This window comes from Chionomys nivalis, chromosome 11 (genome assembly GCF_950005125.1).
Source record: "Chionomys nivalis chromosome 11, mChiNiv1.1, whole genome shotgun sequence".
NCBI lineage: Eukaryota > Metazoa > Chordata > Mammalia > Rodentia > Cricetidae > Chionomys > Chionomys nivalis.
Window position 1 is genome coordinate 11,253,531 of NC_080096.1, and position 27,322 is coordinate 11,280,852.

At 44.3% G+C, this 27,322-nt stretch overlaps 1 protein-coding gene across 5 annotated transcripts in view; it reads left to right on the plus strand.

Moving 5' to 3' along the window:
* Spen (spen family transcriptional repressor) overlaps window positions 1-27,322 on the plus strand; it is a 77,286-nt gene that overhangs the window by 8,472 nt on the left and 41,492 nt on the right. For all 5 annotated transcript variants that reach the window (XM_057783573.1, XM_057783569.1, XM_057783571.1 and 2 more), the window contains exons 2-3: window positions 8,235-8,555; window positions 13,076-13,552. In XM_057783573.1, coding sequence (XP_057639556.1) covers window positions 8,235-8,555; window positions 13,076-13,552 — 798 coding nt within the window. The remainder of the gene's footprint in view (window positions 1-8,234; window positions 8,556-13,075; window positions 13,553-27,322) is intronic.

The following is a 27,322-nucleotide window of genomic DNA, read 5'->3' on the forward strand; positions in this document are numbered from 1 at the left end:
CGACAGGCTTGGTAGCAAGCACCTTTCCTCACTGAGTCATCACACCCACCTACATGCCATGTGATTTAATGAGTCCACATATGATTCTGTGTGTATGGTGTGCATGAATGCAGGCCTGAGCATGCTGTGGGGTGTGTGTGTAGTATGTAGGTCAAAGGACAACTTCGGAGGGTTGGTTCTCTTCCCTTAAGAAGATCCAGGGATCAAACCAGCTCACCAGGCACCCACAACAAGCCCTTTTAAAAATTCACTAATCTGTCTCAAGGGGTGAGAAGTTTTTATCCTCCCCTTTTCTGTATTTATGAATCTCTTCTGAAGCAGTGGTGAACCTGACTCCCTTATATGTATAGCTTTGCTCACTAGTTATTGTTCTTTGTATCTGATCTCCCACCCACTCCTGCCACTTCTGAGGACATGGCCTCTGGAGGCTCTTAGCAGTTCCTTGGAATCCAACATGATGAGGCTGGCAAGGAATAGAAGGCGGCATAGGAAGTGGCTTCGCTGGTTTTGCCCTTTTCTTCTCTGTCAGAGACGTTGTCTTTGGTGCATTTTATAGCAGACTCAGTGCCACCTTGCACTTGATGTTTGGGGTTTGTTCTGCTTGCACCCTGGGTTTGGGAATTAAACAGTTCATTACTCTGGGGTGTGTTTTTTCTCCTGCTGGTCAAATAATTCATTTATCGACTTTCTTATTATGTTGAGAACAAGTTTTAGGAAATTCATTGTGATGATTTTGCCTTACAATGAATAAAGCAGCAGCCTTTAATGTGGACTTGGGAAAATCAGTTTCCTGAAGCTTACCATACAGAGTGTATACAGCTCTGAACTTCAGAGAAACCCTAGTGCAGCCTTAGTCACCCTCCCCCTTTTCAGTAGGATCTTCTGTGGCCATCGATGGGTTAGAATTCACTACAAGGTTGAACATGAACTCTTTTTTTCCTTTATAACCTGCTCCACTTCTGGAGACAGGGTCTCGCTCTGGAGACCAGGCTAGTCTAGCACTCAGAGATTGACTTTCCTCTGCCACTGGGATTAAAGATGCAAACCCCTGCACCAAGAAAGAGATACCATTTTTTCTTAAAAATTTATTTATTTATTTTGGTTTTTTGAGACAGGGTTTCTCTGTCTAGCCTTGGTATTTATTTTAATTTTTTGTGCATTGGTGTTTTGCCATGGGTTTTGGGTCCTTTGAAACTGGAATTACAGGTAGTTGTGAGCTGCCATGTGGGTGCTGGGAATTGAACCTGGGTCCTCTGGAAGAGCAGTAAGTGCTTATAGCCACTGAACCATCACTCCAGTTCCTAAGATACCACTTTTAAAGATTTATTAGTTTTACTTTTTGTGTATGTTTTCCTGTACCCTATGTACATGCATTGTGTGCGTGCCTGGTACCCACAGAGGTCAGAAGAGGGCATTGGATCCCCTGGAACTGGAGTTAACAGATGATTGTGAACCACCATGTGGGTGCTGGGAACTAAACTCATGTCCTCTGGAAGAGCAGCAGGTACTCTTAACTGCTGAGTTCCAATGGAATCTTTCTTAACCTGAAGCAGTTTTGTCTCAGTGTCCCTAAGTGCTGCTGGGATACAGTTTGTTTTGTTGCTTTGTTTTTGAGGCAGAGTGGCACAGCGCCGCTCTGGCTGACCTGGAACCTTCTGTGTAGAGCAGCTTGTTGTCTCTCATAGAAATCCACCTGCCTCTGCCTCCCAAGTGCTAGGAATTGAAGGTGTGGGCCACCATGCCCAGCCAGTACTTACTCGCTCTTAACCAAGAAGCCATCACTTCAGCCCTTTGTTTTGAAACAGATCTCAGATGACTTATTTTATCTATTAGTGTTTCAGTACTTCTCAAATGTAAGACTATTTAAAGATACCACAGTACTATTATCATCATAATTACACCAAAATGACTAATTCTTCCCTTGTTTTTAAACACGAGTGACTGTTCAAAGCTATAATCCTAAAATACTTTCCTTTTATTTCTTTCCTTAAAAAACCTGTCTGCTGTCGTGCAGTGCTGGAAGAGGCCAGAAGAGGGCCTAGATCAGTGGGAGCTGGAGCTAGGGGCAGCGGTTGTGAGCCACCTGATGCAGGTGCTGAGAACTGAACGCGGGTCCTCTGCAAGAGAATTAACTTGCTGAGTTGTCTCACCAGCCCCATGTGGACAATTTTTTTCCCTCTCAAACCCAGAGCCTTATATATAGGCTCCATTGTTGAGCTAATTCCCCAGCCCTTGAGCATCTTACGTTGATTGACTTCATATTTTCCTCCCTTTTTTTTGGGGGGGGAGGGTTGTGTGTTGGTTGGGTCCTTTCCTGTATTGTAGGGATTTTGCATTATAACCAATCTCTGCTGCTTTCCTCAAGGTTATACCACAGCCCTGTGATTTTTGTTTGCTTTGCCAGAGATTGAACATCAGTTGTAAATTCTGTCCCCTCCTTCCTTTCCCGGCACTCCAAGGACACAGATAGCTCAGGGTATTAGCTTTTTCTGTAGAGACCAGGAGCCCAATGTGTTGGCTCACACTTGTAATTCAGAGACAGAGAGGCAGGAAAATTGCTGCAGGTTCAAGGCCAGTTTTTTCTCCATAGTGGCGTCCAGGAAAACCAAACCTGTCTCACCAGCCTTCCCCAAGAAAAAAAGTGGTGAGGGTGTTCTGGTCAACTGTTGTGCTGGCTTAGGGATATTTTGTTTTGTTTATTTTCCAAGACAGATTTTTTTTTTTCCCCCGAGACAGGGTTTCTCTGTGGTTTTGGAGCCTGTCCTGGAACTAGTTCTTGTAGACCAGGCTGGTCTCGAACTCACAGAGATCCGCCTGCCTCTGCCTCCCAAGTGCTGGGATTAAAGGCGTGCGCCACCACCGCCCGGCTAGACAGAATTTTTCTGTGTAGCCCTGGCTGCCTTAGAACTCACCCTGTAGGCCAGGTTGGCCTCAAACTCTTGAGATTTGCCTGCCTCTGCCTCCTGAGTGCTAGGATTTAAAAGGCGTGCACCACCACCATCTGGCTGATTTTGGGTTTTTAACCATCTTTAGTAACTAAAATTTATAAGTCAATTTCATAACATAAATTAATTGCACATTAGATTTTTTCTTTAATTTCTAGAGGGTTTTTTTTTTTTTGTATTTTAGAAGTTTGCATTTCTTGTGTATGAGTATTTTGTCTGCATGTGTATATATGCACCGTGTGTGTCCCTGGTGTCTGTGGAGATCAGAAGAGAGCATCATGTCCCCTAGAACTGGAGTTAACAGAGGATTGTGAGCCACCGACCTGAGAGCTGGGAACCAAAGCCCGATTTTCTGCAAGAGTAACAAGAGCTTAGCCACTGAGCGCTCCCCCCCACCCCCCAGCCTCGGAATCTTGTTTGCCAAGGAGAAGGCAAACTTTGCAGTGACTGGTGGGTGCACCTGGCGCTCCAAGGGCTCAGGAGGGTGACCTAGGACAGTCACCAGTGTGAAGCCAAACTGGGCTGTTTTGGAAGATACTGTTTCAAAAAAAATAGTTACCACATTAAAAAACAAAACAAAACAACAAAACGAAACAAAAAACTTTTATATCAGCAGATGAGGATCCCCTCCTACCTCTGATTTGAAGTAGGATATCACGTAGGCAGGTTAACTTTATGCGGCCAAGGACAGAATGACTGACTTTCCTGCAGCTAGCTTTTGAGTGCTGGGATCATAGGTATTTCCTCATGCTGCAGATTTTGTTGTTTTGAGATAGGGTCTTGCTATAGCCCTGCTCAGCCTCAGAATACTGGTCTCCCACCTTAGCTTCCAGAGCACTAAAGGGGTGAGTTACTGTGCCTGGCTATGTTGTGAATTTTGATCTTTGTGTATATATATGTATGCTGGGATTTGAACCCAGGACCTTGTGCATGCTGGGCCAGTACTCTTGTCACTGAGCTATACTCCCAGCCCCTGAGATATGGTCCTCTAGCTATAGACAAAGCGGAATTAGGTGGAAAACTTCATGAGTTATTTTCTTTAGTTGGATGTAGTTCTGTTGTCTTGTTTCAAGAATGACTCAGGGAGGATTGTTGTATGAAGTGGGAGGACTATGCAAATGAAGTATGTGGCAGTTTGTTGTTGTTGCCTATGAGATCAGTTTCAAAAGGTGAAATTAAAGTTATACATTTCTGTTAATCAAGCTAATGAGGGAGAGGTTGAGAGAAATTAACTTTTAACGTACTGATGCTTCTTGATTTTGGCTACTAGGGACTGAACCCACTCATGCAAGTGAAGCCTGCTCCTCCACGGAGGTGCTTCTTGGGCTGCCCTACTGTTACTGTGGTGCTGGGCAGGCTGATATGGCTCCACGTGGTTAGTGATGCTCTGGAAATTGGGTAGCAAGTTTCTTGTGGAGCTGAGGGGTTGGTTTAGACTAGGAAGATCTTCTTTTCATCTTTTAGGAAACTGCAGTTGTAAATTCCATGAAACAAATAGTCTTGGTTTTGTTACCATATAAATCAAGTCCCTAGAACATAACCTCTTTAAAAATATTTTAAGCTGGGCAGTGGTAGCACATACCTTTAATTTCAGCAGAGGCAGGTGGATCTCTGAAGCCAGCCTGGTCTATAAACAAGATCCAGGACTCTTTTACACAGAGAAACCCTGTCTCAAAAAAACAAAAAAAAAAAAATTCAAAGTTTAATTATGTATATGTGTGACTATGCACATGGGAGTGAGTACAGGGGCCTGTGGAGTTAGCAGGACCAGATCCGCGGAGGCTGGTGTGACACATCCTGTGGACTTGACACTGGTCCTAGGGACTGAACAGGGAACAGATCATACATACTCCTGACAACTGAGCTACCTTTCCAGCCCGGTACATACACACACACACTCATTCTTACACTCTCACATCCTCTCTCAGTTTGTTAAGTGCAGGAGTGTTTTGCCTGCCTATATGTCTGTGCACCATTTGTGTGCCTGGTGCCTGTGGAGGCCAGAAGAGAATCCTGGATCTGGAGTTATAGATGGTTGTGTGGTGCCATGTGGGTGCTGGGACCCAACCCTAGGTCATTTGAAAGAACAGCCTGTCCTGTGCTCTTACCTGTTGAATCGTCTCTCTAGCCCCTAAAGACTAACTGACTTTCTTTCTTCCGTTCTTCCTCTTTCTTTTTCTTTTTTTTTCTCTCTTTCTTTTTCTGGGGGTGGGGAAGTTGATGTTTTGAGACAGGGTTTCTTGGTATAATCCTGGCTGTCCTGGAACTCACTTTGTAGATAAGGCTGGCCTCAAACCTGGAGATCTGCCTGCCTCTGTTTCCCAAAATTAAAGATGTGGGCCACCACCACCCGATAAGACCTATTTTTTTCCTCAAATTTTTTATCACCCACCCACCTATCTATTTCAGTCTACTTGTTTAATTTTGGGGGTGGGGTTTCAAGACAGGATTTCTCTATGTAGCCTTGACTGTCCTGAAACTCACAGAGATCTGTCTGCCTCTGCCTCCTAAGTGCTGGGATTAAAGGCGTACACCACCACTACCTGGCAAGTTTTTATTTTAAATTATGTTTATATGTTGGGTATATGTGGGTATGTAATGCTTGTGCAGGTGCCCATGAAGGCCAGAAGAGGGCGTCAGATTCCCTGGAGCTGGAACCATAGGCAGATCTGAGTCATTTGACACAGCTTCTGGGAACTGAGCTCCTGTCCACTGCAAGAGCAGTGTGTATTTTGAACCACAGCGCCATCTCTCCAGCACCCAGAACATCACTTTTAAAGCCATGCTACTCCTGGGGCAGCCTCAGTCTCTACTGGGTCTCAGGCTTTTCTTTTACTATGTTGCTGAGTTCCCACACGGAGGCTCTGAGGTCATTAACAAACTGAAATTGCATTCTTTGGGGGAACTTCTAAGGACTGTTAATGTTTACTATAGACACTTTAGAATGTTGAAAGACTAAACCATGAGGAAACCTGACAATATTTTGGGTAGTTTTTTATTCTGTCCAGAAAACTTAGATGATTAGTGGATTAGTCAGCCCTCTGGGTTTAGCCAACTATGGGTAGAAAATGGTGTATGTAAAACACACACACTCACACACACTCACAAAAATCTCTGGGGGCTGGAGAGATGGCTCAGTAGTTAAGAACACTTATTCTTGAAGATACGCAAGTTCAACTCCCAGCAACTGTTAGTAATTCCAGTTTCAGCTCCTCTTCTAACATCTGAAGGCACCAGACCTGCACATGGTGCACATATACATATACAGGCAAAAAACACTCATACATATAAAATAAAATAAATACAAAAGAGAAAAGTTACCTCTGGCTGGGTGAGGTGGCATGTGCCTTTAATTGCAGTACCCAGGAGGTGGAGGGTTTGAGTTTTTAATAGTCACAGGCTAGCTGGATAATTACAGTAAAATATCTAGATTTCTTTCCTGTCCTCCCCTCCAACAGGGTCTCCTGGAGCTTAGGCTAGTTTCAAACTTGCATATAACTAAGGGTGGTCTTGAACTCCTGATCTTCCTGCCTCTACCTCTCAAGTATTGGGGTTACGGGATCAAGATTATAGGTATGTGCCATCCCACAAGAAATCTATTTTGTCAAAGCATTTTGTCCATTTAATTAAAAAGTGAGTTTAGCCGTTCATGATAACACAGATCTTTAGTTCCAGCACTAGGGAAGCAGAGTCAGGCAGATTTCTGAGTTCAAAGCTAAGCCTGTTCTGCACAGTGAGTTCCAGGACAGCCAGGGCTACACAGAGAAACCTTGACTCATTTAAAAAACAAAACAGCCGGGCGGTGGTGGCGCACGCCTTTAATCCCAGCACTCGGGAGGCAGAGGCAGGCGGATCTCTGAGTTCGAGACCAGCCTGGTCTACAAGAGCTAGTTCCAGGACAGGCTCCAAAACCACAGAGAAACCCTGTCTCGAAAAACCAAAAAACAAAAAAATAAAATAAAATAAAAAACAAAACAGCAACAACAAAAAACATGTAATAGGCTGGGGTTGCAGCTTGGTTGGCAAAGTGCTTGCTTAAGCACACAAGTTCCTAACATTTCACAAAGGGTTCATGGTGGTGTGCACCTGTGGGCCCAGCCCTTTAGGAGCCCTGAAAGCTCAAGGTTACACATTCCCAGTGAGTTGAGGACACTAGAGTTTCTGAGTCTCTCCCCCCATAAGACATAGAGTACAGTTATTGGATGGCTGAGTGAGTAAAGGGGAAAGTGCTTACCAAGTCCGACAATCTTGAGTTTGATCTTCAGAACCCATACAGTGGAAGGAGGAAAACCAACTCTGGGAAAGTTGTCCTTTGGCCACCACCTGTCCACTGTATCGTGTGGACGTCTACACGAGTGCATAAATAGTTTCTTCGTGAAGTAGACTGTCTATCTCATGAGTTCTAGAACACGCCATGTAGCCAGGCTGGCGATAATTCTCGACCTTCTTGCCTGTATCTCCTGAGTGTCTGGACTGTAGTCATATGTTACCAGACCGCAGTTCAGTATTTTAAAGCCACTTTAATTTTATTTTAGGTTTAATAATCTTTGTTACAACGTAAATATGACTGAGAACTTTTGAGGGGTTTGTTTTAGTTAAGTGTTTTGGAAAGGTTAATTTAGTTTCAGAAATACAAATGAGAGAAATAAAAATAATGATGTGGCAGCCAGGCGGTGGTCGCGCACGTTTTTAATCCAGCACTCGGGAGGCAGAGGCAGGCGGATCTCTGTGAGTTCGAGGCCAGCTTGGTCTACAGAGTGAGTTCCAGGGCAGCCAGAGATACACAAAAAAAAACCTATTTTGAAAAAACAAACCAAATCAAACAAGATGTGCAAATATTTGTCTCAGAGAGTATAAAACCTGTTAAGTGCAAATGAGCTTTCAAAGATTGTGTGATACTGTGTGTGTGTGTTTTAAGTGGGAGCCATTTAAATAGCTATTTTGGGACCTGGGGAGATAACTCAGTTCGTAAAGTACTTGCTGTTCAAACACAGAGACTGGTGTTTGACCCCTAGTACCTAGATGCTTCACGATGCTAGATCTCCTTGCTGGTTTTCCATCTAGCCAGATCAAGCTCGATACCCTGTCTCAGAAAATGAGGAGGGGGAGTACGACTCCTGGCGTGGATCTCTGGCCTCCCCGCACCATGAACATTTCCAAATAGGTACCTCCAACAAAAAGCCAGTTTGTAGTTCATGTTCCATACATATATAATGTAAATTACTTTAAAAGGAAACATTGTGGGATGGTATTGATACACACAAATAACTTTACTTCATTTTTTTCCAGATATGGCCGCGTGGAAAGTGTCAAAATTCTCCCCAAGCGGGGGTCTGAAGGAGGAGTGGCTGCCTTTGTGGATTTTGTGGACATCAAAAGTGCACAGAAAGCTCACAACTCAGTCAACAAAATGGGAGATAGAGACCTACGCACGGATTATAATGAACCAGGCACGATTCCAAGTGCTGCTCGGGGATTGGATGATACAGTTTCCATAGCATCTCGTAGTAGAGAGGTTTCTGGGTTCAGAGGAAGTGGTGGAGGGCCTGCTTATGGCCCCCCACCATCACTTCATGCACGAGAAGGACGCTATGAACGGAGACTCGATGGGTAAGTTCCAAGGTTTTTGTAGGCAGGTATTTTGTATTTGATGTGGTGAGAAACAGAAACTCAAATTTAGGGGCCCCAGATGGATTTAAAGTTTTGGGCATTCTCATGTTTCCTATTTTGGGTTGGAAACGGAAGTGATGTCTGTCCCAGTGGCTGGTACTTCATGGAACCATAGAGGATATTTCCTGCAGCAGATTGGATATCTACTTCTGAGCTAACGTGGTGGAAGAGGTCCTGCAGCAGCATCAATTTTGGAGTTACCTGGCTTCTAGAAGGAAGTATCCCTCCTGTTGGATATTATCAAGGCCTTCCTTGGATATATCCTTACTACCAGATGGAGCTATTTGGCTACTGGTTTTGTCTTCGGGCTATGTGGAATATTTCCGGAATATCAGAGCCTGCAGATCTTTTACAAGCTGATAAGCACCTCTCAGTTTTCAGTATGCAAAGTCTACAAACAAATCGGATTGTCACAAAATATCTAGCAGATCGTTGATTCAACCATTTGGATACTACAACCAATACTTGAGCATGGAAATGTATACCTGGGTGAGGAAAAACAAAGGCAATGCTGGATTTTTCCCTTTTGGATATATTCAATTTCTGTGGAATTACACTCGATGGGATGGGGAAATAGGAATGATGGACATTCGTAAATGCTGGAGTACAGCTGCCTCCTAACTTCTGGAATGTATGGGATGCTACCATCTCAGACTCCATTAGCCGAGGGGAAGAGGATTACTGTCCACTTCTTAAGCAGGTTGCCACCCTGTTGAAGGACCTTTAGCTTTGAACACAGCACTGTCAGTTGTGGATACAGCAGTCACATTGACTGGGCTGGATATCTACAAAAGTGGACAGTTGTCAGCAACTTTGTTCCTCATTCACTGGAATTGTAGAGAGATTTTCCTCGATGCCAGCTGCCTGATCGTGTTTAGGGCTGCAGATTTTTATGAATGTGGATCAATTTATAATTGTCTACTATCTCAAGAAAGAAGTCTGGGGGTTTGAGAGTTACAGTTTGTCTGGGACTACTTGCTTCCTGTGGAATTATTTGTCTGGTCACTAAGATTTTTTTTTTTCTTGTGGTTCATCTAAATATCATTTGACACCCTTGCCCACTAAGAAGGTGGATTACCCCCGTAAGAGGGGCCAAAATTGGGGAAGTTATGTTCACAATTCTCTCCCTAGATTTAATTGGGATTATAGGTCGTGTTTCCACAGTTGGAAAAGGTTGGTATGTCCTGACCTGTGTATATTAGCCCCTCTTCTAACCCAAGTCACACCCTTTCTTTCCCCCACTAACTTTAGATGCATTTAGTACTAATAGATGAATCCAAGACTAGCAGTCAGATCTTAGCTCCGCTTCTCTCATGCCTGCCTCTGTATCTTCTTAATGGATAAGAGCTGCACATGCTTATAAAATGCCAGCTGTAGCAGTAATTGTCTATTGCTTCTGTTACATCATTAATTATGGCTTTACCAATTAACATTTGGTAGTGTGCAGAACTGACCTATTACGATGTTTTTGTGTAAATCTAAAGGAAACCTTGTTAGACACTGAAAATTTTCAAGTTTTGGAATTGTAGTTAATGAAAAAGGAAAATAATGTTGTTTAATACACTTCAGAAGAAAATATAGTACTGCCGGGTGGTGGTGGCGCACGCCTTTAATCCCAGCACTCGGGAGGCAGAGGCAGGCGGATCTCTGGGAGTTCGAGGCCAGCCTAGTCTACAAGAGCTAGTTCTAGGACAGGCACCAAAGCTACAGAGAAACCCTGTCTCGAAAAACCAAAAAAAAAATATATATATATATAGTACTCATCCCCTCTCCCTTTGCCAGCTTAGTTTTCCATATTGGCAGAAAAAAAAAAAAGCAAAAATAGCCTATCAGGAGTCCATGGAGATGGCTCCGTAGATAAGATGCTCTCCATGGGACCACAAAGACCTGGACTCAGATCCCTAGCACCCAGTGACAGCCTGGCACGGTGATGTGCAGCCGTCACTCCCACTGGGGAGCTGGAGACGGGGACTCCTGGAGCTTATTGGCCAGCCAACTTAGCTCATTTGGCTAGCTCCAAGTTCAGTGAGAGACCCTGTCTCCAAAACTAAGATGTAGGCTGAGTGCAGTGACATACCCCTTTAATCCCAGTACTGGAGGCAGAGGCTGGCGAGTGTCTGTGAGTTCTAGGGCAGCCTGGTCTATACAGTGAGTTCTAGATCAGCCAAGGCTACAAAATGAGAATGAATATAAGGCATGAAATGGTCAAGGAAGGTGCACATGTGTGTATAGACACATCCACACAGTCTAGGATAGTAGGGCTGGTACTAAGTGAGATGCTGAGGGAAAGGGACTGCTGATGGACATATTGGGAATCTGGGAATGGACTGAGAAAATGATGGTGATTCTTAGAGAACGTTGAATCTAGCCTTGTTGGAGAGATCCTAATTCTTTATCTCTCAAGATTCTTTCTTTCTCCCGAGTGCTGGGATTAAAGGCGTGTGTCACCATCGCCCGGTTGGCAGAGGCAGGCGGATCTGTGAGTTCGGGACCAGCCTGGTCTACAGAGCTAGTTCCAGAACAGGCTCCAAAGCCACAGAGAAACCCTGTCTCGAAAAACCAAAAAAAAAAAAAAAGATTCTTTCTTTCTTTTGATAGAAGATTGGTAGTGGGTGAGGTTATAGAACAGCTCCAGTAACTTGTGCCCATGCCCTGCAGAAGTAGAGAACTTAGAATTTCTTTAGTGAGTAGGGGCTTTCCTTCCTTCCTTGTTTTCCCTTTGTTTGGTTTTGTTGTTTTTTGAGACAGAGTCTCACCTGTCTCTGCCTCCCATGAAGGGTCTGGGCTCCCATGCCCAGTGTCTGAGTTACCACATAAGCGCGTGTGCGCTCTTATGCATGCATTACATCCTGTACTCTTGGGCTGGTGAACATCAACATCCTAACTAAAATCTCGGGGAACTGAGGATGTAGCTCAGTGGTAGAACACTTGGCCCACATGTCTAGAGCCCTGGATTGGACCTCAGAACTGCAAAACCAAAGCCAGTATTGTTAAGTCAGGTCATGACTAATTGCTGCTCACGAGTAGCTCACCGTTGCCAGCATTGCCAGTTTTATCTCAGGTACCTTTGATACAGTCAAAGCCAAGAGAACCTATTTCTTCCAGTCGTTAAACACATATATTAAGAAAAATTAGTCATGGTATAAGTGCTTAAGAATTATGTAGCATCTGGAAGATAGAACAGCTTTCAATCTTAGATAAAGTTATGCAGACAGTGTTATGCAACATCCCAATATTTTGATATCTTAATTTTTTTAAGCTGCCATTCTCATTTTTAAATATAATTGTTTGGGCAATTTATATAGCTTAGTAATTTATTCAGAGGACCCAAACATCAAAATTAATGAGAGACCTGATAGTTGTGAGATGTGCCTTACAGCACTGATTCCTAGGGAGAGTGAAGCAGTAGGATTGAAAGTTCAAATCTAGGGCTGGAGAGGTGGCTCAGTGGTTAACAGCACTGCCTGTTTGTCTAAAGGTCCTGAGTTCAATTCCCAGCAACCATATGGTGATTTACAATCATCTGTAATGAGATCTGGTGCCCTCTTCTGGCCTAGAAGCATGAATGTAGACAGAACACTGTAGACACAATAAATAAATAAATCTTAAAAAAAAAAAAAAAAAAGAAAGAAAGAAAGAAAAAAAGGAAGTTCAAATCTAGCCTGGGCTGTATAGCAAGACCCTGTCTCCAGGGGACGAAAAGTTTAAGAGTAAGAAAACACTGCATTTGAATTGTTTGGTTTGTTTGGCAGTCCTCCTACTGCAGAACGTGGGCTGTCAAAGGCGTCAATGTTTTCCTCAGTGCAGTACACAGATGTGTTCTGAAATAAACTGCAAGTAAATAGAAGTATAGTATATGTTTTATTCAGTTGAAACTGTAAAAAAAACTCCAACATTAAGCTGGGCCTGGTGGGTGCATTCCCTTTAATCCTAGCATTTGGGGCTGATCTCTGAGTTGGAGGCCAACCTATCAGGGTATAAACTGGGTATTGTGCATTGTGGTGCATACCTGGTGCTTAAGAGGTGGATACAGGATCAGAAGTTTAAGGTCATCCTTATATACATACATAGGGAGTTTGAGGTTAGCCTAAGCTATGAGACTGTCAAAAAACAAAACAAAACAAAAAACTAACAACAAAACCCCCCAAAACAACCAAACAATGGTATTCACAACACATACACACACCCTTTTATACAAGTTTAAAAATCTCCCATAAAGGGATCATTTGACATGCAGAACACTACTGAGGAAGGCCAGCCCAATATTAGTAAAAACGATGCTCACTAGTGAAGTTTTCGAGTCAAGTAAAATGTTGAGTTTGTCAGTGTTTGCTTACTAAGGTCCGTGCTGTGTAGAGAGTGATGAGGTGCAAAGACAACTCTGAAATGGATGTTTGCATGACTTGCTTTCAGTTTTGCTTGCTCCTTTCTGATTAAATATTTTCCCCTCCTAAATGCAGGGCTTCAGATAACAGGGAGCGTGCTTATGAACATAGTGCCTATGGACACCATGAACGGGGGACAGGAGCATTTGATCGGACGAGACATTACGATCAGGATTACTATAGAGACCCTCGAGAGCGGACTTTACAACACGGGCTCTATTACACTTCTCGGAGTCGAAGTCCAAACCGCTTTGATGCTCATGACCCCCGATATGAACCTAGGGCTCGGGAGCAGTTTACACTGCCCAGCGTGGTACACAGGGATATCTACAGGGACGACATTCCCCGGGAGGTACGAGGCAGAAGGCCAGAGCGCAGCTACCAGCACAGCAGGAGTCGGTCACCACATTCGTCCCAGTCTAGAAACCAGTCTCCGCAGAGGCTGGCTAGCCAAGCGTCTAGACCCACCAGGTCCCCCAGCGGCAGCGGCTCTCGAAGTAGATCCTCCAGTAGCGAGTCGATGAGCAGCAGTACCAGCACCAGCACCGACAGGTAGGTGCAGCCATTCATCCGCTCCGCGCAATGAGTAGCATGCAGGCATTGATTGAATTAACCAGAATCTAGCTGATGGTTTACCAGTGCTGTTTTATCCCTTACATGTTTGAGGTTAAATTGCTAAAAAAGGAAGAGAAATAGTGACAGGAACCTGGTGAGGCAGATTTTGTGACAGTGGATCTTTCTTTTCTTTGTGGGTGGGGAAGGAAGTGGTGTGAGACAGGGTTTCCTCTGTATAGCCCTGCCTATCCGGGAGCTCTCTCTGTAGATCAACCTGGCTTTAAACTCACAGAGATCCTCCTGCCTCTGCTCCCGAGTGCTGGCATTAAAGGCGTGCATCACCATGCCTGTCTTATTTTTATTTAAGTGTGTGGCGTCAGCTTCTCATTGTGGATGTGCATTTATTTCTAAAAGCTGTTTGGGTAAATGTGTTGGTAGAATACATTGTTTATTGCCATTGGGCAAACCAGCTTTAATTGTATTTTATCACTACAGTGTGCTTTTCCACATTTATAAATGCATTTCTTCACCCAGGGTTATCGTTTTGTTCTCCAAGGCTGAGATAATGAATTTATTGGGATTTTTTGTTTTGTATCAAGTTTTATGTTAAAGATTAGCAATAATAAGTTGAAGGTCGTCTTAACAAGGAGACTTAGAGGTCATGCTGTGTGGATTTTGAAGTTACAGAGTTCAGTAGATAGTATATTCTTTATGTAACTGGATAGTTTTCTTGTGATTCCTGGGCCTCAGCTTTCTTATCGTGTATATGAAACGTACTTTAGAAGCAGGTGTGATGGCATCTGTCTGTAACGGCTACTAAACAGGAGGCTAAGGCAAGAGAGTCCACACCCTGCCTGCAGGGTAAAACCCTGTTTGAATCTGCTGCTCCTTATAGCTAAACAACCCCAAATTGGCAGAAAACAAGTGAGATTTATTGCATTAAAATGAAAACGACAAATAATGTGCTTACTGCAACCTCAGAATATAAACTCTTCTGTGTAGGCCTGCGCATTTTCTCATCCTTTCTAGTTAGACTGTTAAACCAGGTGCCCTACAGTAAATTTAGGTGGTATATATCATACAAACTTGGAGGACACAGCTTCTTTTTTTTTTAATATTTATTTATTTATTATGTATACAATATTCTGTCAGTGTGTATGTCTGCAGGCCAGAAGAGGGCACCAGACCTCACTACAGATGGTTGTGAGCCACCATGTGGTTGCCGGGAATTGAACTCAGGACCTTCGGAAGAACAGGCAATGCTCTTAACCACTGAACCATCTCTCCAGCCCAGGACACAGCTTCTTTGACCTGTTAAAAAAAAAAAAGTCCGGATTTGGGCTGGAGAGATGGTTCAGCTGCACCCACATGGCAGATCACACCTGTCTGTAACTCCTCTTCCAGGGGATCCAACACCCTCATAGTGCAGGAAAAACACCAATGAAAATTTAAAAAAAAAAAAATGTGCTTATATTTAAGAGAAGCAAATGGTCACATAATTGAATAACTCTCAGGCTTCCTAAATTGTCTAATTCAGAATAATAAAGTGGAAATTTTAGCCTCATCTTCCTAATCTAGCTGTGATCTAAATATTTGGGAAATTGCCATATTTGAGTGACGCAGGCACTTAACTTTTGGAAGTCAGAGAAGTTAGATTGGCTTATTGTCTAGACGAATGGTTGATGAAGCTAACCCTCTTAACAGATCAGAGAACCTCATTGTTTCGTTCTCCTGCCTGGGGTTGCTTAAGATAGTCACGTTTTTGTCATTTCTTTAAAATCTGCCATTGAAGGAATCCCTCAGTGTTTCATGGGGTTAGAACTTCCTTGACGTGTGTATGTTGATGTTGGTGTCTGGGTTGAAGCGTTCACTGAAGTATGTGTGGGCACTGGTGTCATGTCTGGGTCAGAGCTTTCACTGAAGATGTGTGGATGCTGATGCTGATGTCAGGGAAGTCTGATGTGAAGCTCTGGGTAGCCTTACACTGAATGCGTGCTTACAGTCTGAGTGGGACTCAAAGTTTAAATGCAGAAGTGAACTGATGCTGCTGATGGAGCTAATCCCTGTTCACACAGGGTTTTTATTTGTTTGTTTGGGGTTTTGGTTTTTCGAGAAAGGGTTTCTCTCTGTAGCTTTGGTGCCCTGTCCTGGAACTCATTCTGTAGACCAGACTAGCCCCGAACTCAGAGATAGACCTGCCTGCCCCTCCCAACTGCTGTGATTAAAGGCATGAACCACCACCTCCAGCCCTGTTCTTAGTTTTTAAGATCTGTCTTCTGACTTTCTGAACTTGAAGAAAGGCAAGATGTACTTGGACATGACTTACGGACTGAATCTCAGGGAGAAAGTGGGTGAGCAAGAAGATACTGAGGATGACTGTGGCAGGTGACTGTGTCTAGGTTTACCTTCTTACATAGAAGATGTGTCTGGAAGACCACATCTGACCAGCTGAGCAGTTTAATTTGCCTTTTTTACACGGTATTTTATATGTCTAAAATTTAGAACTTTAGGGCTGATTTGTGCTCCTTGCTCATATCATAATAAGGAGGCCAAGGATTCAAGCTTGCTCCTTGAGGACAGCTCTCCATGGGTTTGGAGAAGGGTCATTGATGGATTCTTGCTCTGCTCCTACTCACCATCCCCAGGGTCTCATTTATCCTAGGCTAGCCTCAAACCTACTATGTAGTGGAGGATAACCTTCCTGTCTCTACCTCCTCCATGTTGGGATTACAAGTGTATGATACCATGTCTTGTTTTCTGGGGTTCTACAGGTTGAGCCTAGGCTTTCTACATGCCAGGCAATCTTGCTACTTACTGAGCTGTGTCTCCAGCTTAATTCTGCCTGGTTAAGTGTTTTTCCCCTTTGAAGAGGTTCTAATACATTTTTTGGGTCATTGATTTCCTTTCCTATATAGTAATACAGAAAACACACACACATGGTTTCTTTTTCCTTAGTAGAGGGAACACAAGCTTGATTGTGTTCACAATTCACATACACATTTTTGTTTGTTTTTCAAGACAGGTTTTCTCTGTGTAGCCCTGGCTGTTCTGGAACTAGCTGTGTAGACCAGATTGGCCTTGAATTCTCAGAGGTCTGTCTGCCTCTGCCTCCCTAGTGCTGGGATTAAAGGTGTGCACCACCACCTCCTGCACAATTAATTCCTTTGGTCGAGGTAACATGCTTCACAGCAGTGTTTTCTGGACCTGTTATAGTTTAGCCATTACCTGAGCCTCAAATTAGCTTATTGATTTCCTTCTGTTAAAGTGTGACTGACAGCTGCTTCGTGATGACAGTTTGGTGTCTCTGTGTAGAGCAGTGGGAGGATGGAAAGGTTATCTAACTCTGGAGACCTAGGGCAGCGCTGGTCAGGTTGTGACGGATATGTAGAAGTAGAGAAAAGAAGAAAGGCATTTTAATTTTGACAGGAATGATCTAAATGTTTTGAGATCAGCAAATAATGTGTGAGTGAGTGAGTGAGAGAGAGACAGAGAGAGAGAGAGACAGAGAGAGAGAAGTTTTCTCTGCATAGCGCTGGCTGTCCTGAAACCTCACCATGAAGCCCAGACTGGCCTCAAACTCACCTGTCTCTGCATCCTGAACACTGAGGTTAAAGGTGTGCACCACCTTTCCTGGCTAAGACCAGCAGATAATTTAAAAATAGTTTAAGCATGTTAATAATTAAGGTTTTTAACCTTTTAAAATTAATTTTTTAAAATTTAAGTGTATTAGTGTTTCGCCTGTATATGTATATGTGTGCTACATGTACATGGTTTCCACAGAGATCAGAATATGGTTTCAGATATGTTGGAACTGGAACCATGTATAGTTATGAGCCACTGTATGGGTGCTTGGAACTGAACCCAGGTCCTCTGCAAGAGCCAATAAGTATTGTTAACCATGGGGCCATCTCTCCAGCCCCAGGGGTTTGTTTTTCATGCAGAGACAAGCACTTGAAGGATTTTCAGAGAGCTGGCTTGTGAGATGTGTGCTTTGGAAAGGCAACTTCTGGGTTCACTTGGTAACGTGCTGGCCTAGCATGCCATAGGGCTTTGTTCTCTAACACACACACAGCAACAGCAACCAAAGAAAGACCCCCAGACTCACAAACCTTACTGCCCTGCTCTCCAGAAAACCAACTAGCCAAACAAACCAACCTCATCGAAACCATGGAGCTTAAACTTGAATAGATAAACTGTTAGACCTCAGAGAAGGAAAGCCTGACTGGGAATGATGGGAGACAGTCTGTTAGTCAGCTTGTGCTGACTCATGAAAACCAGGATGAACTTCGTGGTGACTGAATCAGTGGTGCATCACTGGGGCTCTCCTCCAGGAACAGGACCTGGTCTGCTTTTCTAGAATGAGCTGGAAAGCTTAGACACAGGAGGGATTCTTAGTTAACATGAAGGGGGAAGCAGAACCAGTGGAGATAGGTGGACACTTTGGTCATGTGATTGTGAGTGAAATTAGGTCCTGTGGCACCGAGAAGGGTCTCTTAGCCTTGTTCCTTCATCAGATGGTTTCTTTTTCTCTACAATTAAATCATATGAAAAGACAGACAAACTGAAAGAAAAAGCCCTTCTCCTTCTCTCTTTTTGGATGACTTTTAAATGTAATAGTCACAAAAGCTACTTAGAGATGTTTAAAATTACCATTGTATATCGACACAATATAGCTTGTTCACACCATAGTTTCTCTCCTGTCAACTTGGCTGACTGGGAGGCTCACCTTTGACCCTGCTTTGACAAGACTCTAGTAGCCCACCTGAAGTGAGTGATCACACAATTATTGACTGTGGTTGCATAGTCTTTCCGAAAGAGAGGCATTTACTCTTTCTCATAGCTTGTCACAACGTCTAGCTGATGAGAAACAGGCCTCTTGTACAAACTCCCATGTGCTGCCCTGTGCTGCTGGAGGTACCCTTCTTTGTCCTAGCTGCCATTTACTGTGTCACTTTCCCTCTGTTTTGTTTTTGTCTTTGGAGACACAGTTCCTCTGTGTAGACCAGGCAAGATTCACTTGCTGCCTCTTGAATGGTAGAATTAAAGGCGTCCACCAACACCTCCGGCCATTTTTTCCTTTAAAAGAATTTCCTTTAATAGAATGTAATTTGTTTTAAATTTTGTGTGTGTGTGTGTGTGTATGGTCTATATGAATGGTTGTGCTTGTTCAGGTCAAAGGACAACATTGGAGCTAGGTCTCTCTACTTTTTGTGGATGCAGGAGATTGAATTCAGGTGGCCAGGCTTATGCAATGGCACCTTTTACTTACTGGGCCATCTTCTGGGTCCTCAACACAACATGTCATTGTTTACTTATTTATTTATCCACTTATTTATTTATTTTTAGGGTGTCTCTGTGCAGCCTTGGCTGTCCTGGTAGACCAAGCTACCCTCAAACTCAAAAGATCTGCTGCCTCTGCCTCCCCAGTGCTGAGATTAAAGGCGCACGCCACCACGGCTCCTTTCAGCAGCACATATACTAAAACTGGAACAGTGCAGAAAAAATTAGCATGCCCCCGATGCGGAACACTTTTAAATGCATTACAGTGTTAGTGTTTGAAACCAGAACATTTATTATGTAACTGATAGTTGAAATCCTCAGAATGAACTGGATGCTACGGTCACCACCCAATGGGGTTTAGGTGTTTCTTTACTAGATACATGCCTGGATCTTTATTAGACCGATTTTGGATGCCTCGTTTGCGTAGTGTGGTAATAGAGGCACAGACCACCAAATCAAACACTTGGGAGACTGAGACTGCCATGACCTTAAGTCTTAGGCTGTGCTTGACTAGATTACTAGTGCAGTGTTTGCCAGACATGCATGAAGCCCAGGGCTTCGTCCTGGCTGCGGCACTGCTGCCTCCTCCTTGTACATTTCCTTTACATTAGAGTAGTTGACTTTTCCTTGAAAGAAAAATGAACATTTTTTGGTTGTTTTTAAATTATGATGAAGAGTTTCACTGTGTAGACCGGGCTGGCCTCAAACTCAAAACTACCTACCTTCTACCTACCCCTCTCTTTTTAGTGCTGGGATTAAAGGTGTGCGTCAACATACACGACTGAAAATTACATTGTGTGTACCATGTTTGTGTGGAGGCTGGAGGGCAGCTCGCAGGGGTGTAGAGTGTCTCTTCTATGTGGGTCGTCAGGAGGCAAGTTCCCTATTAGCTACCCTGCTGTCTTGGAAAAATTTTGCTTAAGTTTTTTTCTAGGTATAGCTGTAAATGTATTAGTTTTAAATAAAAATTTGAGTAAATTATATTAAAAATTGTCTATGAGTGGGCATGGTCTTGTATGATGTAAGCCTAGGAGGTGGAGGCTAGCCTCTGTTACACGAGACCTTGTCTGAAATGGAAACTACAGTTGTCTACAATGCCACTAAGCTTTCCCCTAATGGTAGACATTTAGAATTTTATCTTACCCAAATTTGGAGTAAAATATAAAAAATTTAAAATATTGAATAAATTCTGGATTCATACACCTCCCTTCCACACATACACCTTGCTGTTGGAGATCAAATGAAGACCTTGCCTTACCACTGAGGTAGAGCTATGGCTTCTGAATCATAACATAATCCTTGCACCTTGCAGACCTTGCAGGCTGAGGCAGCTTAGGTTCAAGGACAGCCTGACCTGCATAGTGAGACTTTGTCCCTGTGTAGAAAGCTCTTGTTTCCTATGAAGACCAAGGCCGCACGTGGTCCTGCGAGCATCTAAATGTCCTGTCCAGATCAGAGATTGCTTTTTTGAAGACCTTTTAACCTTACGAGGAACTCTTGCAGGTCCCTCCAGTTCAGATAGAAACCCTTCCATAACTGCAGTCACCTGCAGTTTGAAAGCAGGAAGGAACCCTGGGGTTGATGACATGGCCTGTGTTGGGTGACACCTGCGTTTAGCTTTTGTAAGTGTAGTTTTTTAGGTGTTAATTAGGAGAATGAATGCTTTGTAAAATCTTACCCTGTGTGTGCATGGCAGTACATTCCTGTCATGATGAGCATGTCTGTCCTTGTCTTCTATCTTTAAGGTGGGGTCTCTTTTTCGCCCACTGCTCCTGCCAAGCTAGCAGGCCTCTTCTGTCGCCACCTCATAGCTCTCTTAGGGATTAAAGATACAGGCTCCCATACAGAATTGTCTGGTTATAGGGATGGAAACTAAGGCCCTCAAGTTGCACAGCAAGCACTGAACCCATTGATTGAGCTGTCTCCCTAACCCTTGCTCTGTGTTTTTGAGAGAGGTTCTTGCAGTGCCCCTACCTCCTGTGTTCAAGGATTTTCATAGATACATACTATTATCGTTTGTGTGAATGCTCATTTTATTACTTGGTCATGTACTTTGCTACGATAATGTATTACTTGCTGGAAACCAGCACAAGTGGGAGTAGCTTTCATACATATATTAAGTAAAAGTTTCCTGTTGGGTTTTTTGGTATTGCACACCTTTAGTCCCAGCATGCTGGAGACATACCCTATATCATATATCTCATCATCATCATCACGCAGAAACTATATTATTTAAAATACTGGTTGGCCCATTAGCTCTAACTTCTTTTTTTTCTTTTTTCTTTTTTTTTTTTTTTTTGGTTTTTCGAGACAGGGTTTCTCTGTGGCTTTGGAGCCTGTCCTGGAACTAGCTCTTGTAGACCAGGCTGGTCTCGAACTCACAGAGATCCGCCTGCCTCTGCCTCCCAAGTGCTGGGATTAAAGGCGTGCGCCACCACCGCCTGGCTTATTTTTTCTTTTTTTTTTTTTTTAATTTATTTATTTATTACATATACAATGTTCTGTCTGTGTGTATGCCTGCAGGCCAGAAGAGGGCACCAGACCTCATTACAGATGGTCATGTGGTTGCTGGGAATTGAACTCGGACCTTTGGAAGAGCAGGCAATGCTCTTAACCTCTGAGCCATCTCTCCAGCCCCCTAACTCTAACTTCTTATTTGTTAACTCTTGCATCTTAATTTAACCCATCTCCATTAATCTGCATCACCACAAGGTTGTGGTCTGCCAGCAAAGTTTCAGTGTGTCTGTCTCTGGTGGAGGCTCCATGGCTTCTCCAAACTCCATCTCCTTTCTCCCAGCATTCAGTTTAGTTTCCCCCGCCTGCCTCTTAAGTTCTGCCATATCAACAGGCCAAGGCAGTTTCTTTATTCATTAATGGTAATCACAGCATACAGAGGGGAATCCCACATCATTGAAAGGTTATTTTTTTTTCCATTTGAGTGGTATGAAGAAAGTTTGCTAGTGTTAAGAGACCATTAAAAACGGACTCTTACCAGCTGCAAAAAGAAATATATACATGCAAGTTTGTGAAAGTCAACAGTTAGGTTTATATTGCTCTTTTTGGAATAACAGTTGAAGTACATGTCTATTTGAGGGCATTAAAGCGGCCAATGTCAAAGGTTAAAGATGTAGGATTTGGGGAGGGGGGTGCTGGGTATGGAACCCAGGGCCTTGCAAATGCTCTGTCACTAAGCTCCATCCCTTAACCAGTACATACTCTTTAAGAGGCTGTCTTCATTTGTCTCATGGCCCTTGTTTTCACCTAAAATGCAAATACCTGCACTCTGATTTAAGCCTATGTTAAGGTGCTGTATTGCCTTATCTAAGAAAGGGTTCAGAAATAGTGCCAGCTGGGCTGTGGTGGTACACACGGAGGCAGGCTGAGCTCTGTGTTCCAGGATAGTCAGGGCTACACAGAGAAACCCTGTCTGGTACCCCCCCCCCCAATGTCAAATTTGTTATGAACAAAAACTCTTTACTGTCGGCCTTTCTAGCTATTAGACGGAGTTTCTAGCTTGTGATTATCAACTGTGATGTTATCCAGTAAGAATCAGTTAATGGTGTTACCCACTGGTTATTCTGCCTCCTTGAAGCGTGGTGTCTGGGTTTTTCTGGAAGTTGTTAGAACCAGTAGTCAGTGGTCAGAGCTGAGGGACAGCAGCAAGTCTTTGTGCCCTAAAACTCCTCCCAAACCTCTTGTTCTCTTCTGAAAACAACAATGTTTGCACATTCTCTGCTTCTTGTAGTTTTAGGGCTGTTTAAAGGTAAGGGAAGAAAAGAGGCCGTTTTCTGCATTCCCCTTGCGGGCAGCCTGCAGAGGTCACTGCAGAGCCCCTGTTTTGCTAATGTTCCTTTTTTGGTCGTTGCGTGCTTCGCTTTGTTGTTCCTCCGATTCCACAAAAAAACCTTGGGTATCAAGGCTGAGAGCACGGCCCCGGCTAAATGTAGAACTGGAAAAGCAAAGCGTCTGCCTACTGATGGCTCTGGTGAACCTGCCTGGTTCTGTCTGTGGGGATCTAGGAGCATGTCCGCTTCCTAGCTTGTTTTCCAGAAACGCTGTATATTATTTTAGTGAACACTTAAAAAAAAAAAAAAAAGAAAGAAAAGAAAAAAGTGTGGCTTCTGGTGGTGCCAGGGCTGAAAGAATAGAACTTGCATTTTGGGAGCAGTGCTGGGCTGACCAGGGTTTGCTCTGTCTCTGGAGAATAGAGAACCCAGGGGCGAGGTTGAGTTTTGTTTGGGAAGCTAGGAACTGTGTGTTTATATCTCGAACCAGCCTGAACTGGAATTATCCGGTTTGAGCTGGCCCTTTGCCACCTCCTGGAGGCTTCCTTGTTTTGCCAGCCTTTGCCTTGTTTGTGGCATTGCTGGGCTCAGGGAGGGTGGCTGCCACAGGTCTTGTGACGTGGGTGTGCTCTCAGGGGCGGGGCCCAGCGAGCCTAGAGGCGGGGCCAGCGGCCGTCATCACGCTGCCGTTTTTATTTGTGCTCCCCCCCCCCCCCCCGTAGTGGGTCACCCAGAGCCCGGAAAATGAGGTGCTGTCCCGCCCTGTTGTTGCCTTGCTGCGGTCCCTCATGATCTGGGCACTGGTGGTTGGTGGCCCTGGAGCTTCTTTGAGCTCCACCTGGCTTCCCATCCTTTTCCCTTGGCTTGTGCTGGGGTTGCTTTGGGTTTGTTAGGTTGAACGGAATTAAAATAAGTTGGGGTAAATTTGTGCTTTGATATTGCGTGAGTTTTAACTTCGATGTATTTTTTTTTTTTTTTCGAGGCAGGGTCTTACTGTATAGCTCTGGCTGTCTTGGAATTTACTGTGTAGACCAGGCTGGCCTAGAACCCAGAGAGATCCACTTGCCTCTGTTTCCCAAGTGCAGGGATTAAAGGTGCTATCATGTTCAGGTTTCAAGTAGCCTAGGTTGGCCTCTACTTTCTGGAGGATGACCTAGAAATTCTGACCCTCACCCCTCCTCCACCTCCTGAGTGGGGGCTTATAGGTGTGAGAAGATTGGTTCTCATCTTTTATTAATTCCTCGCCGTATTTTTATTTTTAGTGATGGGAATGGAAGCTAAGATTTTATGCTTCTGAGCAGGATTCTACTAGAAGTTGTATCCCTAGTACCGCCGCCCCCCTTTTTTGAGCCAGAATTTCATTCTGTATTCCAGACCTGCTTGAACTTGAAGTGTGTGTGTGTGTGTGTGTGTGTGTGTGGTGTGTGTGTGTGTGTTTGGAGGCTAGAAGGGTCAGCAGACTCCCTGTAGTGGGGGTTGGGGTGGGTGCTGCAGGTGCCTGGCTTGTTACATCTGTCTGGTCCTCAGGCTAGGACTGCTAACCACAAGCGCCTCTCCAGTCCCCTGGCCTCATGTCTGTGCCACCACACCTGGCTAAAAATTTATTTTTGATATGGGAAAGAATGCTACCATGCAGGTTATTTTCAAGTGATGAGTAATGTCTTCAGTAGGGGTTTTCCTGTGTCTGCGGACACACAGCAGAGCTGTGCTGGGATTAGAGGGAGCCCAAGAGACACCTGTGCTGCTCCCATGAGTCACAGGCTCAAAACCGAGGGCATTTGTTCCAGGGCTCTTCCTTATTTCCGACAAGGACAACGGTTTTTGAATGCACCGTGTCACAGTGCTTGCAGCCATTTTGCACTGTAACTTTGTGTGTTTGGGTGAAGATTCTAAAGAAATGGTTACATTTAAAGGGAACAGTTTTAGACTGTTTCTTTTACTTTGTAGTCACTTAAAAAATAAAATAGTGCCCCCAAATTATAAAAATTAAGCATGGGTAGGTTAGTGCCTTTCAAATTTCTTGGTCCTGAAACCACTTCTAAACGCAGTTCAGAAGCAGGCAGTAGCAAACTTTCCTCTTGTCCTGAGTAGAAAGGCAAGTCAGTGCCATGGTTAAGTCGGAAGAGGACAAAAAAATCTCACAGTACACTGATGCAGGCTCCATCAGATGTACCCAGCTGGTGTATCTGCAATGAAAAAAAACCCACATTTTTCTGGATATAGCGGCCAACACCTGGAATCAGTGCACTCAAGCACTCAAGGAGGGAGGAGCTCATTCAAGGCCAACTGGAGCTACAGGATGAGATTCTAAATTTAGAAAGAGGCGCAGAGGCAAGTGGATCTCCGATGAGTTGAGGCTAGCAGGATTACATAGTCAGACTAGCTGGTCTGAATGAGAATGATTCCCATAGGCTCATATGTTTGAATGCTTAGTCCCCAATTACTGGAACTGTTTGGGAAGGGTTAGGTGTGGCCTTATTGGAGAAGCTGTGTCACTGGGGGTGGGCTTTGAAGTTTGAAATCCCTCATCAGGGCCACTCAACTCTTGCTCTTTGCTTTCTGCCTTTGGATCAGGATGGAAGCTCTCAGCTACTGCCTCAGCGCCATGCTTGCCCGCCTGCTGCCACACTCCCTCCATATTCATGGACTTACTCCCCGAAACTATAAGCAGTCCCCCAACTAAATGCATCTTTTTTAAGTTGGCCTTGGTCATGATGTTTCATCATAGCAATTAAAAAAAATAAGACAAACCGACCTTGTTGCAAAACAGAGCAAAAAGTCACCTCCCAAAACAACCCCCAAAACAAAAAAACCTCCCCATGTTCTATTTGTTCCTGCCTTTCTAAGCATTTTACTTGATTTTATATATTACATAGTTAAGTATCGACACGAGACTTTCTCATCAGTCTCCTGTCGAGTCCAAAATAAACTTCCCAATTCCCCAAACTCCTAAAGTCTGTCAAAATACCCAGGAATGAGCTCAGCCTAGTCTACAGCAGGATTGCTGGTGGTTAGATAAAGCCAGAATTCCTCAGAATATATTCCTATCAGCACATCAGGGTCCACATTAGCCTCCAGGCTCCTTCAGCCCCTACTCTCAAGTACTCGTCTGTCTCAAAGACCCCTGGTAGTCTCCTGACCCTTCTCTTCTCTCAGCTGTTCTCTATCCCCCCCCCCCCCCCCCCCCCCCCGCTATTCTCCCCTCTCTCCGCTACCTGTCTGTTTCCTCTCTCTACTTTGGAGTCTTCCAGATGCCTCTGGCTGTTCTCTCCGGAGTGCAGAGGCAGAGTCTTTCTCTGTACTGCCAGCTCCCAAATATGAAAGTTTGACCTTAGCTCTACTAGCTCTTATAACTTTAATTAATCCGTTTATATTAACCTATGTTTTACCTTGTGGCCTTTTACCTTTTTTTCATTTTGTATGTCCATGTCTTAACTCCTTCCATATCTCCTTGGCGTCTTAATAGGCCTAGATTTGCTCCCTTCCCCACTTCTAAGTCCCCGCCTGGAAGTCCCCACCTACACCTCCTGCCTAGCTATTGGCCATTCAGCTTTATATTTTCACACAGTGTGCAAATACCCCCAACAGGAAAGCAGTGCTGTGGGTACCCGCCCCCTAGCCTGTACCCGTGGAGCCCCCCCCCCCCCCCCCCCCGGGAGCTCTAAGAGTGCTGCTGTGAAGAAGGTGCTCTTGTTCTTTGGGCTTATTCGCTTCGTCTATGGAAAGGAGAGTTGTGCAGGATGCTTTTGTAGTTATTTTTTTACTTTTCTTGACACAAGGTCTTGCTGTGTAGCTCAGGCTGCTCTCAAACAAACTGTCCTCTTGCCTCAGCCTTCTAAGTCCTGGGATTCTAGATGTGTGCCACCATTGTGAGCATTATTTGAGCGGTTGCTTTGAAGGTTAGGTTACCTACCTCGAGTAGCAGGTTTTCTAAAGAACACACAGACACGGTTTTGGGAGGGAACCTGGGGCCTCAGGCAGGCCTGGTAGATGCTGTGCCAGTGTTCTGTGTCTCTAACCTGCTTTCTGAATCTTGGATTGCCAGCCTATGGCAACTACCTGGGCTCTCCCACTTTGGAATTTAGACTGAAAGTACTCCACAACCAACATTGTTCCCCAAAAGTGAGTCAGTGGTAAAAGTGTCCATTTCACCCACTGCATTTTGTACTCTGAGGCAGAATCTGAACACATGACAAAAATAAACAACAGCCCAGTTGAACATCAGGCAGTCATAGTGCGTGGTCCCAGAGCTTTTGGTGGCTGACCATCTGTAAGAAGCAGTGGGAAGTTGAGCTGGTATCCTTGGGCCTGGCTGCTCAGCCAGTTTAGCGGAAGTAAACTCCAGATTCATTGGGAGACTCTGTCTTAAAAAAATGAGGTGGCCAAGTGGTGGTGGCGCACGCCTTTAATCCTAGCACTCGGGAGGCAGAGACAGGCAGAACTCTGTGAGTTTGAGGCCAGCCTGGTCTACAGAGCGAGTTCTAGGACAGTCTCCAAAGCTACAGAGAAACCCTGTCTTAAGAAGAAAAAAAATGAGGTGGAGGGACTGGAGAGATAACTTAGGGGGTTAAAGGCCCTTCCAGAGGACCAGGGTTCAATTCCTAGCACCCATGTGGTAGCTCACAACCATCTGTAACTCCAGTTCCAGGGGCTCCAACACTGTGTCTGGCTTGCAAGCAGAACACCCATACACATTACTTTG